General features: G+C 46.4%; 2 protein-coding genes across 5 annotated transcripts in view; one reads left to right on the top strand and one right to left on the bottom strand.

The window, feature by feature from the left end:
* The window catches only part of PTPRO (protein tyrosine phosphatase receptor type O), a 141,572-nt gene extending 133,871 nt beyond the window's left edge, over positions 1–7,701 (top strand). For all 4 annotated transcript variants that reach the window (XM_081022691.1, XM_081022692.1, XM_081022690.1 and 1 more), the window contains 2 exons: positions 1,473–1,591; positions 2,946–7,701. In XM_081022691.1, the coding sequence (XP_080878817.1) occupies positions 1,473–1,577 (105 nt within the window). In that variant the 3' untranslated portion in view covers positions 1,578–1,591; positions 2,946–7,701. The remainder of the gene's footprint in view (positions 1–1,472; positions 1,592–2,945) is intronic.
* A 2,702-nt stretch (positions 7,702–10,403) lies between these two features.
* The window catches only part of EPS8 (EGFR pathway substrate 8, signaling adaptor), a 143,782-nt gene continuing 139,548 nt past the window's right edge, over positions 10,404–14,637 (bottom strand). The window contains exons 20-21 of the mRNA XM_080971984.1: positions 13,593–13,722; positions 10,404–12,026 (exon numbers count right to left, since the gene is read on the bottom strand). Of these exons, the coding sequence (XP_080828110.1) occupies positions 11,913–12,026; positions 13,593–13,722 (244 nt within the window). The 3' untranslated portion in view covers positions 10,404–11,912. The remainder of the gene's footprint in view (positions 12,027–13,592; positions 13,723–14,637) is intronic.

Here is a 14,637-nt window from a genome sequence, read left to right as displayed (position 1 = left end):
TACCAAGAAGGCTCTCTGCCCGGTTCCATGTAACCTCACTTCTCATAGTGAAGGAACTGCCAGAAGGTCCTCGGAGCTGGATCTCTGTGTCCAGGCTGAATGATGGGGGTGGAGACGCTCCTTCAGGTATACAAGGCTGAGACTCTGTAGGGCTCTGTAGGGAACCAACACATGGAATTGGGCTTGGAAGTGGGAGCCAATGTAGATTCTTATACCTGAAGGAGCATCTCCACCTCCAATGTTCAGCTTGGACACTGAGGTCCAGCGCCGAGGGCCTTCTGGCAGTTCCCTCGCTGTGAGAAGCCAAGTTACAGGGAACCAGGCAGAGGGCCTTCTTGGTAGTGGCGCCCACCCTGTGGAATGCCCTCCCATCAGATGTCAAAGAGATAAATAACTACCTGACATTTAGAAGACATCTGATGGCAGCCCTGTTCAGGGAAGTTTTAAATGTGTGACATTTTAATGTATTTGTAATCTTTGTTGGAAGCCGCCCAGAGTGGGCAGGATAAAAATAATAAATTATTATTATTATTATTATTATTATTATTATTATGCCCCTCCATGGACAGCTGTGAGTGATGGAAGCTTCAGGAAGTGAGAATCCCCCCGAAACTCCTATGCAGGGGGAAAGTTTTGCAAAAACTCTCCCCACAAAGCATATTTCTGATCATGTGCCTCTCTCTCCGCACCACGAATGCTCTTTAAATAACCAGACTTGTACCTGCTTTCTGGTTTGGTGCTTCCAGGGAAGAACAATTCTGCCTCTTTTAATGGTCCCTCCATCGGTTCATTTCCGAAAGCGAGTTGATCCGAAGGAGGGGAAATACTTCCGTTAACAGCCACTAGATGTCAGTGCGCTTTAAGGAGCTGGAAGCCAACCAGCCTTGGGAGGGTTGCAAATGTTTCCGCAGAAAACTTGAAACCACACTGTGCTCACCACTCACCTGGTCTCAGGTTACCTTCTGAAGTGGAAAATGAATTGGCTATGCTCACCGCATCGCTCTCAAGCCTTCTGGGTGAGGCGAAAGCCAGTGCTGCGTGCAGATAGGAAAAAACTGGAAGCCTGCTTTTTAAAGGAGTCTCTTAGACCCTGACAAGGCTGGTCACTGAGCCTGAAACGCTCAAACGAAACCTGCCACAAAAGTCATGAGAAGGGATATAGAATATAACCAGTTCAGACCCCAGGACCAATCTTGACAGAGCAACGAATTATATGAAAAGTTCCTCCGAATGTTCAGAGGAGTTCCCCATCCTTTTTTTTTCTTTTCTTTCATGCTGTCCATATAACATTGATTTTTATTTTATGTTTTGCTCCCAACTGTCCCAGGGAAGTTGATGTCATTTCTGGGATCCACCAGGATCAAGAAGACTGCTTTTAGCACATGCGTAATGGATGTGGGTGGCTGGGTTCATAAACCAGATCCCACTGGATGTGATAGACTGCCTTTTGGTCTCTCTCTCTCTCTCTGCAGGAACAATACATTTTTATTCACCAGTGTGTGCAATTAATGTGGCTAAAGAAAAAGAAGCAGTTCTGCATCAGCGACGTTATATATGAGAATGTCAGCAAGTCATAATTCCAGGCCAGGCGGTGAGTCCGAGGAGCTTTCTTTGGCTTTCATGCTTGAGTTTTGACTGCTCGCTCAGGAGCAGCTGCTGTCATAAATATTAAAGCCCCAGCCTTTTTATTTATTGCAAGGACCGTGCCTCGAAGCCAGATACTCCCATCCAGCTAGCATACGGCAAACGGGTTCTGCACATGGAGTGCTGGCTTGATGAGTCCTACCTGTGCTTGCAATGCAAGAGGCTCAGCCGCTAGAGCTGCCCATTCACAGCCAGGTTTAAAAATAAAATGGTAGTGCCAAACGTAACTGCTTGGGAGGAGATGCAGAGCTGGATTTCAACCAGTGGTGGTTGGTATCCATTGGGCAGGGTGCAAGGCAGGAGGCCAACAGCAGGTGGAGCTAGAGCCATTAGGCTGTATACAGCAAAACAGAATCAGTAACACAAGGATTTCTGCTTGCCCTATGTATCCCTCTGTTCTGCAGTAAGGGAGCATTAATAATACTAAATTATCTAGACACACACACACACACATTAATGTGCAAGTTGCTAACATGTAAGGATATAAATAGGGGTGCACATCTGAATATCTCTCCCCGTTCGATGCAAGGTAGAGAGCCTGCATCTTCCTTTGAAAATGTATCTCCAGTCTATGTTATTTGCTCCCAGTCCAGCCAGGAATATGCCTGCCTGAGCCCTGCTTACATGTGTTTCTGAACTGCGTCAGGGCAATTTTGATGACATGCGTGCAGAGTTTTCAGCTGCTGTGCTCTGTAAATACAAAGTGTTACTAATGTTAATCGATCAGTGGATGCTAATTTGAGTCAGTGGGGCTGCAAGTCAAAGGGACTGTTTATTTATTTCTGGGCCTTGTTTGGCTCCGGGTGTGATCCTGCAATAAAGAAAGCAAAAGGGAAGTAAAGGTGGCTTTCCCCTTTCACAGCGAGGAATTAGCTTTTGGTAAACTTACCTTACACTTTCACCATCACCACAAAAAGGGGCATATGGTTTTCTGGGGTGTGTGTGTGTGTGTGTGTGTGTGTGTGTGTGTTCGCCTGCTAGGTGGAGGTCTGAGCATTGCCAGCTTGTTCTTCTGTGAAATTGGTATTTTGTTACACCCGCGGCCATTTCTTAGATTTCCAAATTTCTTTCGTTCATTTGTGAATCGCTTCGCACAAAACATCCCAAAGTGAAAACATGAACCACAAGAGCATAAATAAAAACCAATCTTCATGTTGCCTGAGTTAAATTACAGACAATTAATCAGTGCAAAAGCATTTCACTGATTTGATGACCCTGCTATAATATTGGCTCATTTGATAGCTCATTTTTAAAACTAAGGCTACAATATCTTTCTTTCTTTCTTTCTTTCTCCATTGCAGGTTAGAACATGAAAGACATCCATCTTCCCTTGCTTCAGATTTTAATTCTCTCTGGGGTTTTTTGTTTTGTTTACTGTTCTATTGATTTGCCATGGACGACAGTACCCATGGACAAGTGAAAAAGAGAAAGACGAGATTTCACAACCAGGAGCTCTGGGGAGACATAGCCTTAAGGAACCTGCAGTGTCTTGTATGGACCATTTTGTTTCTGTACCTTTTTTTTAGAAGTTTATAACACTGGACTAAATCCAACTCCGTGCTTCAGAAAGGTTTTCTGTCTTTCTCTTCTTACAAACCCTCTCTTTATTTATTTTGTAAACACGCAGGTTGGGCTTGAAGGTTAAGGAAAGTGCAGTATTCAAGGCTCAATCCAAACGACAGTGAGCTTTCAAAGTGTGACTCTGGTGAGGTCTGTCAAAGGCAGGGCTAGGGTATTGGATGATACCTCATTAGCATGGAGCAAGGGACAGGAAGACTGTGGATCTTGGGGGAAGAAGATATTGGGATACTGCTGTCTATGCTCAAAAGGAACCTCCAAGTTGAGCCGTCCTCATAAAACAAACTGGTTCAAAGCTAGGTGGGAAGAAAACAGAGGAGGTGAGAAAACTTCACTTCACAGCCAACGTTTTAAAGATTGACTGAGACGACAGAACAGAGATCAATGGTGAAATTTCACAGCACTTTGAGAAGCTCAGGAGATCAGTGCATCTCAGCAGAAATGTCTTCTAGCCTGCTCAACCAGCCTGTGTTATGGATAGAGGGGAAATAAACCCTGTGCGCCTGGATCCGGGGTGGAACTGTGAATGGACACAAAACAACCACTTTGGGTGATGAGTCTGGTCCAAATGTCATCACTATCCCCATTTAGTAGGAGCCTTTGCTGCCTGTTCCTTCTCCATTGGCTTGGTTTTGTTTGTTTTCTGTGTAGCCGCCCTGTGTAAAAAAAAACAAACAACGAAACAAAAACAACACAAAACTAGGAAGTTTGTCGATGTTGTGGGAAGGGAAGTAAAGTGCAGTGGTAAACACACGTTGGTGGTGTCCCATGGCCTGAGAAAGGTGCAGAAGTGAGGATTTATCTTAGCATGCTAGGCGCATTGAAATGACTGCTTTGCTCCTCATTGCTGCCCATGTATGCTGCTCATCAGTTCCCTGCAAGCCATTTATTCTGGAATCAGTAGTGCAACTTTTGGCAACCTGGTGTTTTGGACTACGTTTCCCATCAGCCCCAAGGCTGGGCTGGCTGAGGCTGATGGGGGACGTAGCGCAAAACACTCGGAGAGCAACCAACTGAGTGAGTCATACATTATGACAGGGATGCTGTCAGGATGAGTATTGGGGGCATTTTCTTGTTTGTGCCCCTTTTCATTTGACTTTTGTTTGACGGAAAGCTTCTGAAGGGATTGGCTCTGGAACTACTGGAAGCAAAATATAATACCCAGGGGTGGGCTGAGTTGGAAGGAAGAACAAAAAATGCTGGATCTATGCTCACGTTTGCAAAAACAGGGCAGTTTCAATGAGTATGGCAGTGTGGTGCAGCGGTTAGTGCGCTGGATCAAGACTGTGAGGATAGCGTGTGTGTCTGTGTGGCAGGGGGTGAAACCCACCTGGGCCAGGTTGAGCTCTTTGCAGCATAGGTGAGATGGGAATGGAATCCCCTAATATGAATATCTGGAGCTTTCCCCACCTTAAAGGTGTTCAGGTGGGAAGGACCAACCAGAAGATTGTAGGCAGCCTTTCACCTTAAATGGTGTGAAAACATGAAAGCTGGGGTGGGATTTGTGGCTGCCATGGACTGTCCAGTGCCAATGTACCTACCAACCAGGATGCCAAGGAAAGCCCTGAGGTTACAAGTTGGGAAGAAATGTTGCAAGTTGAGGATTTGGGGTGGAGGAAGTCAATGAGTGGCGGGGCACTGGCTTGGCATGCAGAATGTCCCAGGTTGACTCCCCAGCATCTCCAGGTAGGAGGTGGCATTGTCCCTTACTTGAAATTCTGGAGAGGTGCTGCCAGTGAGTGTAGTTGGTACTCAGCTGGACCAATGTACATGGTATGGGGCAGCTTCCAACGTTCCTAATGTTGGGTATGGGGGGCATTCAGCCATCAGCCAGGTCTCCATGGTGGAGGCCATCTGAGGCTGAGCAACACAGAACCAATATGGTGTGATAGGCAAGTGTCCCAAAAGTAGATAAGGCTTATGTCCCCAATTCCCTGCTCAGACAGAAGCTATTAAATGGTGTAAGAGCTACCGAAACAGTTTGAGAATGGGTGGGTGCTTATTTTTGCTGGGTGACTGCAAGAGAAATCACAGCTACAGAACTTGTGGTAGCTGCCCGCATCTGAAGCTTAATTCCCATTGCCTGCCACATTAACAAACACATTTTAAAGCCCTTCCCCAACTCCAGATTTTATTTTTTATTACAAGTGAAGGGTGAACAGAGCACTGCCTTGCTACTCTCAGTCCCTGCAATAGATTTGTGGCAGGCAGTGGGCCAAATCTTTTGAGTACTTGTCTTGGAAGTGCCCTTAAACTCTGCGGCAATCCCACAAGCTCAGCTCTGTTCCAGCACCATCCACCTCCCTCCATGGAGCTCTTCTGGCCAAGCCCATCTGCTTTTCCAGAATTTGTGGGCGCTCCTACAGATTTTTTTCTCTTGACTGACCAGCTTTCACAAGGACAGAGCATGGGATGTCACAGAAGTATGCCAGAGGCCAGCTGATCTCAAAAGGCTTACTACTCCTAGGTTTTTGGACTATTTACTTACATGCTGATGATCTAGCTCAGGAGAGCTGTGTGTTTGTAAGCAGGTTTCTAGGTGCTTATTAGGAAATCCAGGTGCCAATCAGATGTCTGGTAACATTTCAGATATGGTTTGCCACAGCTCCCATCATACCAGACCACTGGTCTTGCTGACTGTGGCTAAGTGTAGCCGGAGTCCGACAATATCTGAAGAGCCACAGGTTAGCCACCCTTGAACTAGGTCTTGCTTCTTATGGGATGTGCATTAAAAAAAAGCGCCCATGTCATCACAAGCAGTCAGACTTGCATGTCTTTGAAAAGCAGGACTTAGAAGAGGGTGCTGTCCTTTAATCTGCTCAGTTAAATAAGCAGACTAGTAGTGTGATCCTGTACATGTGAATAAAAATTAAGCAGGCTTAGGATCAGGGCCAAAGGGCTCATCCTCACATCTGCTTGCCATGTGCCTAGAAAGCATGGGGCTAGTGGGTCTGAATGGTTTCCCCCCTGCTCTGCTTCTTTCCCAGGGAAAACCCACTCTCTAGCTCTAAAGCGGAAAAGAAATGGCCATCTGCAAAAGAAGCAGCAGCAGCCCGATTGTAGTTTGCTCCATTTGAACGCTGAAGAGTGGTTTTCCCCAGGCGAAAGCCGCAGGACAAGGGGGGATGTGGATAAAGCCTAAGTCTTCAGGGTACAGGGTCTTTTTGACTTCAAAATGACCTTGCGCCACCAAGATAGCGAAAAACCTACCAACTGTATTTCTGTAGAGCCATGCGACAACGTAAGCGCCTCCTTGCATGCCTCTAAAGAAGCAATTTTCACGGGTGTTCACAACATGTCAAACTTCCTCTGAAGCAAGTCCAGGTTTCGGTATAAAATGCTCTGTGGAAGCAGATCACACAGCACTGGCAAGTGTGACACAATGTTTTGCAAAGTTGCATTTTGGGGGTACCAAAGGAAAGGAAGAAAAAACCTCAGGCCATGTTAGCTTGCGTTTTGACCACACATACAAAAAGAGTGGGGGGGGGGGGGAGCAGGCATTTTTGTAGTTGATGATACGTGCACTGAAGACGAGCTATGAATATGCCATGCTCTCATTGCATACCAGCAGTCCCAGAGACCAGCAGTCCATCTGTCCTGGACCCGAGGACAGTGATTTCTGTGTGCCTGACCAAATCCTGCACCTCTTTCCTGCCTGCTGTCCCACTTTTTGGGGGTGCACACTTCCAAAATGAGATAAAAGCTAGCAAGCTGCCAGAGTTCAGACTCAAAACCAACCATTAGCATCGATTCAGGATTTTGATCAGCAAGTTATTAACACAAACTATGTGTGCGAACTGTGTGCGAACTCTCACAATGCGTAAGGGGGATCAGTGTTCAATTTTTACATAAAGAGGTGATGGGGTTTCGAACCTGAAGGTAATTCATGTTCTCTGAGCTGGATGTTCTTTGCTCAGAAACACCAGAAGCTGATGTTTGGAAAGGGGAGTGTGCTTTGCACATGCTCAGGAGGTGCATTAGGAGCTCCTGGCTGAATCATGAAATCAAAAACCTGGTTGTCAGGAAAGTCTGGGTGTGCATGGTTACAGATTCTTATTGCTTTGCTCAAAGCATCTGGATTTGGGGGGTTTAAAAAACGATACTGGTGCTTGTATCTTGATAAAAGTGCCATGGGTACCATCACAAAAAAACACTGGGTGCAGAGAAATCAAACATTATTGTGGTCTAGGGACCAACCTCATAGATCATCAGTTATGCAGGCTTGTCACACCAGATGGCCACAGAAACATGGATTTGTGTTGCTTTGCAATCCTATGGAAGAGCATGGGGCGACACCTCAAACAATTGTCTTGATTTCTTTCAGTTGGGACTGTTCTGAGTTTTGCAGCAATGTGTGTATTAGAAAAGTATTTCTGTGTTAGGCTTAGCTTCTTTGAGGTTGTAGAGTTATAGAATCTGAACATGGGGCCAGAGCTGTATGAACATGAACGGCACAAATAACACTGATCGACGCAAAAACACCACCTAGATGGCTTGCTTCGTCTTTATTTTGTCATTGTGCAATTACTCGCAGAACCTTCTGTGTTGAGCAGCAACGAGAGGAAAATGGCATCTTTCTACAACACCCTGTTCCTGACATTTTCTCTCTTTCTGCCAGTCATGGCACTGATACAACTAGTTCACGACTATCTACAATGACTAGCAGGGGCTCTGCAGGGTTTCAGGCAAGGATTCAAATCTTCCAGTCCTACTTGGGAGATGCTCAGGATTGGATCCGGGGCCTTGTTCAGGAAAAGCAGATGTTCTGTCCCTGACTTGTGGTTCTTCCTTCTTCAACTCTGCATTTCAGAGACACAGAATGCTAGAAACTGTCCTTGAGGAGGGAGAAAAACCGGGGTATTCCCTTACTGAAAAGCAACACTCCACTTTTAGGCTTTTAGCTAGAGTATTATAATTCAGTTGTCAGCCTATTGGAACGAAGAAAGCACACACTATTTACAAGAGCTGCTATGTGCTGGGAACAATCAGCAAAAGCACACAAACCTGCAAAATTGTTGTTGTTTGTTGTTTAGTCGTGTCCGACTCTTTGTGACCCCATGGACCAGAGCACGCCAGGCACTCCTGTCTTCCACTGCCTCCCACAGTTTGGTCAAACTCATGTTAGTAGCTTCGAGAACACTGTCCAACCATCTCGTCCTCTGTCGTCCCCTTCTCCTTGTGCCCTCCATCTTTCCCAACATTGGGGTCTTTTCCAGGGAGTCTTCTCTTCTCATGAGGTGGCCAAAGTATTGGAGCCTCAGCTGCAGGATCTGTCTTTCCAGTGAGCACTCAGGGCTGATTTCCTTAAGAATGGATAGGTTTGATCTTCTTGCAGTCCATGGGACTCTCAAGAATCTCCTCCAACACCATAATTCAAAAGCATCAATTCTTCAGCGATCAGCCTGCAAAACACCCTTTGCAAAAAAAACCAACAAAAAAAACCCCACCTTCCGAGCACATTACAAAAGAGACCTGCCATTAATGTATGATGGCTGGCTAATTTTGCCCAAAACTGCTCACGTGCTTTATCAAAATTATCAGTCCTTGTTTGGACAACTGATGGTTTATGTGGGGGGGGGGGGAGGATAAAGAGCAGCGTAGCAAAGAGAGAAGAATGAGAGCTTTTGTGTGTGTGTGAGAGAGAGAGAGAGCACATGAGCATGGATGTGGGAAAGAACATGCACATGTGTTTGTTGGAGAAAAACATTAAGGTTTGTGCAAGGAGGGGAGCACCAGTCCTTTTCATGTGTCTTCCGCACAATGATGCTGCCCAAACTTTTTCAATTACTTACCCTCAGCTGCAACAATCCAATCACGAGACCAGTTTGGCGGTGGGGGTGTTCTTTTCAAGCCACCACCTGTGCTAGGATGACTGTCTGTATTGTCGTGTCAAACAGTGTGCAACGTTGCATCGTTGGGAGGAGGCTGAGTGTGGAGCCCAGCACAGCGCAGCTTCCTCTCTCATGCTCAGGAGGAGCCAACCGTTCAAATCCGGACTCAGTCTCAAAGTTTGAGTGGTGGTCTTTGGTCACTCACCAACTTGCTGGCTCACATAGTCATTGGGTGAATAAAATGGGGGGGGGGGATCCATCACGCAAGCTGCCTGAAGCTCCTTGTTGGAAAGGCGAGATAGAAATGCAGCAAATTAAATAAAAATCCAGAGTTCCAGTCTGCCAAACCTGCTCTGCAGAGAATTTAGCTAAATGATAAATCCCAGTTTTCATACTGGTGTTTCTCCTTGAAGAGCCAATTCAAGCAATTACCGTATTTTTCGCTATATAAGACGCACTTTCCCCCTCCTAAAAAGTAAGGGGAAATATGTGTGCGTCTTATGGAGCGAATGCAGGCTCCATGGCTTCAGTGAAAGCAACGCAAAGCCTCCGGAGCGCAGTGGGAGCTCCCGGAAGCTTCGCGTTGCTTTTGCTGAAGCCAGGAGAGCAAGAGGGGTCGGTGCGCACCGATCCCTCTTGCTCTCCTGGTTTCGCTTCGCTGGAGAGGCGCTGCACAGCTTTCCCTCTCTGTGCAGCGCCCCTTCAGCGAAGCGGGAGGAGAAATGGAAGGGGCTCCGTTTCTCCTGCCGCTTCGCTGAAGGGGCGCTGCGCAGAGAGGGAGAGAATTTTTTTTTTTCTTGTTCCCCCCCTCTAAAACTAGGTGCGTCTTATGGTCGGGTGCGTCCTATAGAGCAAAAAATATGGTAAATTGTCATGTAGATGAGTCCTCCTAGGGACCATATATGTTGGAATGCAGGTGGATGATCGCATTTAAATGTTTCATCTCAAAAGATCCTTGAAGATGGAAAGCTAGTATGAGAGGGGGCCTAGAGTAGAAATGTCCACAGCCAGAGGTGGCACAACCAGTTTGGCTACGCTGGGCGCTGCACTGCAGGGGACACCACAACCGAGCATGAGAGGCAACGGCAGGGGGAATTTAATCATCACACGTGGTGCCACTGAAATTTGAGAGTCCGAAGTCCACCACTGCCTAACAAGCCAGGGAAATGCTTCAAAACTGCCCCTCCACACCCTCCCTCCCTCTGAAATCCAGGTGCTATAACTTGGGACTATACCGCAGCTGGTTTCTAAATGTCTGAATCCATTCTTTTGGGACAAAAGGGGGGCGGAATGTTAACCTTTCACCATTTGTTTCCACCCTCCCTTTATCACGACAGAGAATGCAAAGCATTTTACATACATCAAATAGTGTTTATTGCAGACTTTCAGCTGAGTCATGTGAAAAAGGCACCATGAAAATTAATAAAACTAGATGATTAATTTCTTCTAAATGACACGATGGGTTTCTTTTCGTAATGCCTTTATATACAGGTGACAGAATAGAACATTTTGCACTGGGGAAACTGAGGTGGAGGGAAGAAGTCGTCATAGTACCATAAACAACATTTACTGGAATATTTAACTCGGATTGGCCATGTTTCAAAAGATTTCAGTTGGAAATTAATACTTCGTTCTCTCTCGCAATTGCCTTTCACCCCACCCCCCAGAAAACCTGGGTTTCCCTTTCAACAGGTGAAGTTAACACGATGCCCTTCAGAAATAATACTGTGAATGACCACACAGAGACCTTCAACAGGTCCAACTGCCCCGCCCTGAACCTTTTAAAAAACTGAGACTTCTGTTCTCATTTCCTTTGTGCCTTTATTGGTTTTCTTGTGCTCATCCCCACCGGAACAGCCGTAAAATTGGAATCCAGAATAAGTTACCTCTGCTATCGCTATCTCCGTTAAGAAACCATCTTGTGAATTTGTTGGAAGAGTGGCCATAGTCTGTATGGAAGATTCGAGCCGTTGGCATCTCAGGTGCTGAGAAATGAGATGTGGAGAGAAAGAGCCCATGGCTATAGATGACAGTGACAGGACAAGCGAAATGGTGCACTCCCGATGCCATGAAATCCCACTGATTCCAGCAGCAAAGAGCCAAAAGCTCACATTCGTTTAACTCCTTTGTTGACATCAATGGGTCTTAAAAGGAAATTCTCCCTGGCTAGATCATGTGCCTTTGGATTCACACTGGCTCACAGATTTCAACATGTTTTGTTGCAGAGATTGGGAGCTAGTGGCCTTCTGGACACGGCTGGCCTATCTCTGCCATCAGCTCTGACCATTGGACAAACTGGCCAGAGCTGATAGAAGCTGGAGTCGTACAACAACAGTCCCACAGATTTTCCTTGTCTGTTTTAATCAGGTGGCTCAGTGGCCGTCTTTGCCCTGCAAATAGCGGTGTGATTTTGCTTGCCTGCTTTGAAGAAGAAGAAGGGGGAAGATCAGAAAAGCATGAAATGATTGGCTTCATCTAGCCAGCCTTGGGAGCGCTGGTTCATTTCCCATTAAATGTGCTTTCTGAGTAAGGGAGAAGGGGAACACCAGTTGCCCCACTGACCTCCCAGCTGCATGCTTTCTTCATGGTAGTCTTCATCAACCTGGTGCCATCCAGATGTTTTGGACGACAACTCCCATCAGCCCCAGTTGAGTTGTCGTCCAAAACATCTGGAGAACACCAGGTTGACGAAGGCTGGTTTATGGCATCAAGTTGTGTCTACATAAATAGTCGTCATCAACCAGACATTTCCTCTTCATGGCTTCCTAAAACAAAGCATGATGGAACAATGCCCAGAATAATGGGAGCTCTTCCTCCTTTTTTTGAGCAAGTACAAACAAAAATGGACAGAGAATGCATTTAGTGGCTGCTGCTCTCGTCGAAAGACTCTACTCCCGAGTCCGTGGCAGCAGCACTGAGTTTCTCTTGCCGTCTTCTCATAATCTCTTGTAATTCTGTACTTCCACTGGTAGCCTTTGAAATCAGAAAAGGGGGGGGAGAGATTCAAAACAAGCCTATTTTTGCACAAGAGCCAAGATTTGACTCAGTTATGAAATGCATTTATTAAATCCATTTATTTAACAGGGGTAGAAGTGGAGGAAGGTTTCTGATTCAGCAAAACATGTTGAGGAGACCCAAAGCCGAGAATAAGAATATAAGAGAAGCCTGTTAGGTTAGGTTACAGCAATAGGTATCTAGAAACATTTCTGCTTCTGAGCGTAGAACACCATAGCTAGTAGCCACTGATAGCCTTGTCCTCCAAAGCATGAGACGCTCAATCACAGGGTCGTGGGTTTGAACCCCACATTGGGAAAAAGATTCCTGCATTGCAGGGGGTTGGGCTAGATGACCCTTGGTGACCAACAGTGCCTCCTGTGGGAGTGAGTTCCATAGTTTCCCAATGAGCTGTGTGAAGAAGCACGTTCTTTTATCTGCGCTGAGTCTTCCAACCTTCAACTTCATTGGAGGTCCGTGAGTTCCAGTGTTATGAGAGAGGGAGCAGCCATTCAGTGCAGCTGCTACTGGATTGTGCTACCTCAGGTGGAAGGTCAGAGATTGCATGTTCAAACTTGCCTCCTGCTTCCTAAACCAACTCCCCACACATTGGAAAGTGGGCTTGCTATTCGAGAAAGGTGGAGAGTCATTTTGTACAACACTGCCATTTTCTATGTGTAGCGCAGGCCTGGGGAACTGGACCCAGCCAAAGGGTTGGATTCCAAACAGGCCACTTTGACAGGTCATATGATGCCAGGTGATTCAAATTTCTAGCCATGGGAGCAGCCACAGGCTTTACCCCGATCTTAGCGCTGTGACTCCACAGCGTTAAGATCAGAGATAAGACCTTGCTTGCTATTTGATACAAAAAAGGCAGCAGCAGAGGCTTATCCCTGATGTTAGCACCACCTCTGCTGCCACCTATGACTCTCCTAGAGCAAGCAGAGGCTTTCCCCAGATCTTAGCACTGTGATCCCACAGTGCTAAGTTCAGAGATAAGCCTCCTTTGCTTGCTATTTGATACTAAAAAGGCTTATCCCTGATGTTAGCACTGCCTCTGCTGCTAACTATGACTATCCTAGAGCAAGCAGAAGCTTATCTCTGATCTTAGTGCTGTGGTGTGTTTGCTTATTTTAAGAGGGTGGGGGAGCATTGCAGCATGCAGTTTGAAGTGCTACGATCCAGCAAGAGCTGCTCTGTGTGATTCTGTTGACGGTACAGCTAGGTTCTCAGATAAACTGTTGAGATGCTGAAGGCAGTCTTCTGCCGCAGTGCCTTTTTGGAAGTGGTAAATCAAAGGCCATCTAGTCCAAACTCCTGCTGAAGCCCCTTCCAACTCAGCATTTAAATGACACCCAACTTAATGTTCATTCCACTTTTGTCATTACCCTGAGTGGAAGGGCTCAGAGCTCAGTGCATGCAGTGTGTTGGTCATTCAATCCTTGGTGCATCCAGACAGAACATGCCTAACACCTAAGAGTGCGGATGGGGAACTAGGATGGCAAAAGCTGATGGATTTGGTGGAGAAACCGACTCGGCACGTACCTCCAGTGCAGCTTTCTGAACAGTAATTTGGCTGTAGACTCGAGCTCCTTCGGGGCACACAGTCCTTAGCTCGTCTTTGTTGAGGGAGAACAGCTGAGCGCCAGTCAAAACCCCAAGGCTGTTGACAGTTCTGTAGGATTAGCAGCAACAGATTAGCACAGTGAAGCTATATTTTTTAAAATATAAAAACAAACAAGAAAATGCAAAATGTAATACTCGGGTAAAGGAAAGAAATTGCTCACTCGCAACACGCAACCAGAAATCACTGAGGCCTCCCCTCACACCCCCAAGTAGGCTCCTGAAAGCCTAAACTCAAAACCAAACATATTTGGTCCGAAGATGAACCCAGAAGGGAAGAGAATCAAGCATCATCTTTTAATTTGATCCTGCTTTTGTGAGGTATGCCAGCAATTTGGAGGAGTTTATTCAGAAGGGAACCAAACCACAGGTCCACCTACTGTAGGATCAGTAATGGCAGTGGATTTCAAGCAGGTTTTTTTTTTCCAGGCAGGGGATGCCAACCTGGTCCTAAATATTGTGGGCCCAATTTTATGGAGCGCCCTTCCAGCTGAGATCAGACAGGCCCCTTTCCCTGTTGAACTTCCAGAACCTGCCTAGCTATCTGTTACATTGATATACCTCCTTTATTTTCCAAGGATCTCAAGGTGGTGGTTCATGGTTCTCCTCCTCCCCTTTTTATTTCACCTTCCTAACAATCCTGTGAGGTAGGTTAGGCTAAGGGATTGTGACTGGCCCAAGGTGAGCTTCATGGCCAAGAGGAGATGCAAATTCTGTTCTCCCAGGTCCAAGTCCAGTTTTATCTCTTTCTCAGCATTCAGTTGGGACGCGGGTGGTGATGTGGGTTAAACCACAGAGCCTAGGACATGCTGATCAGAAGGTCGGCGGTTCGAATCCCCATGACGGGGTGAGCTCACATTGCTCGGTCCCTGCTCCTGCCAACCTAGCAGTTCGAAAGGCACATCAAAGTGCAAGTAGATAAATAGGTACCGCTCTGGTGGGAAGGTAAACGGCGTTTCCGTGCGCT

This window comes from Podarcis pityusensis (genome assembly GCF_964106645.2).
Source record: "Podarcis pityusensis genome assembly, chromosome: 10".
In the NCBI taxonomy this organism is placed as follows: Eukaryota; Metazoa; Chordata; class Lepidosauria; order Squamata; family Lacertidae; genus Podarcis; species Podarcis pityusensis.
Note: the sequence above shows the minus strand (reverse complement) of the source record. Positions and strands in the feature narration are given on the sequence as shown.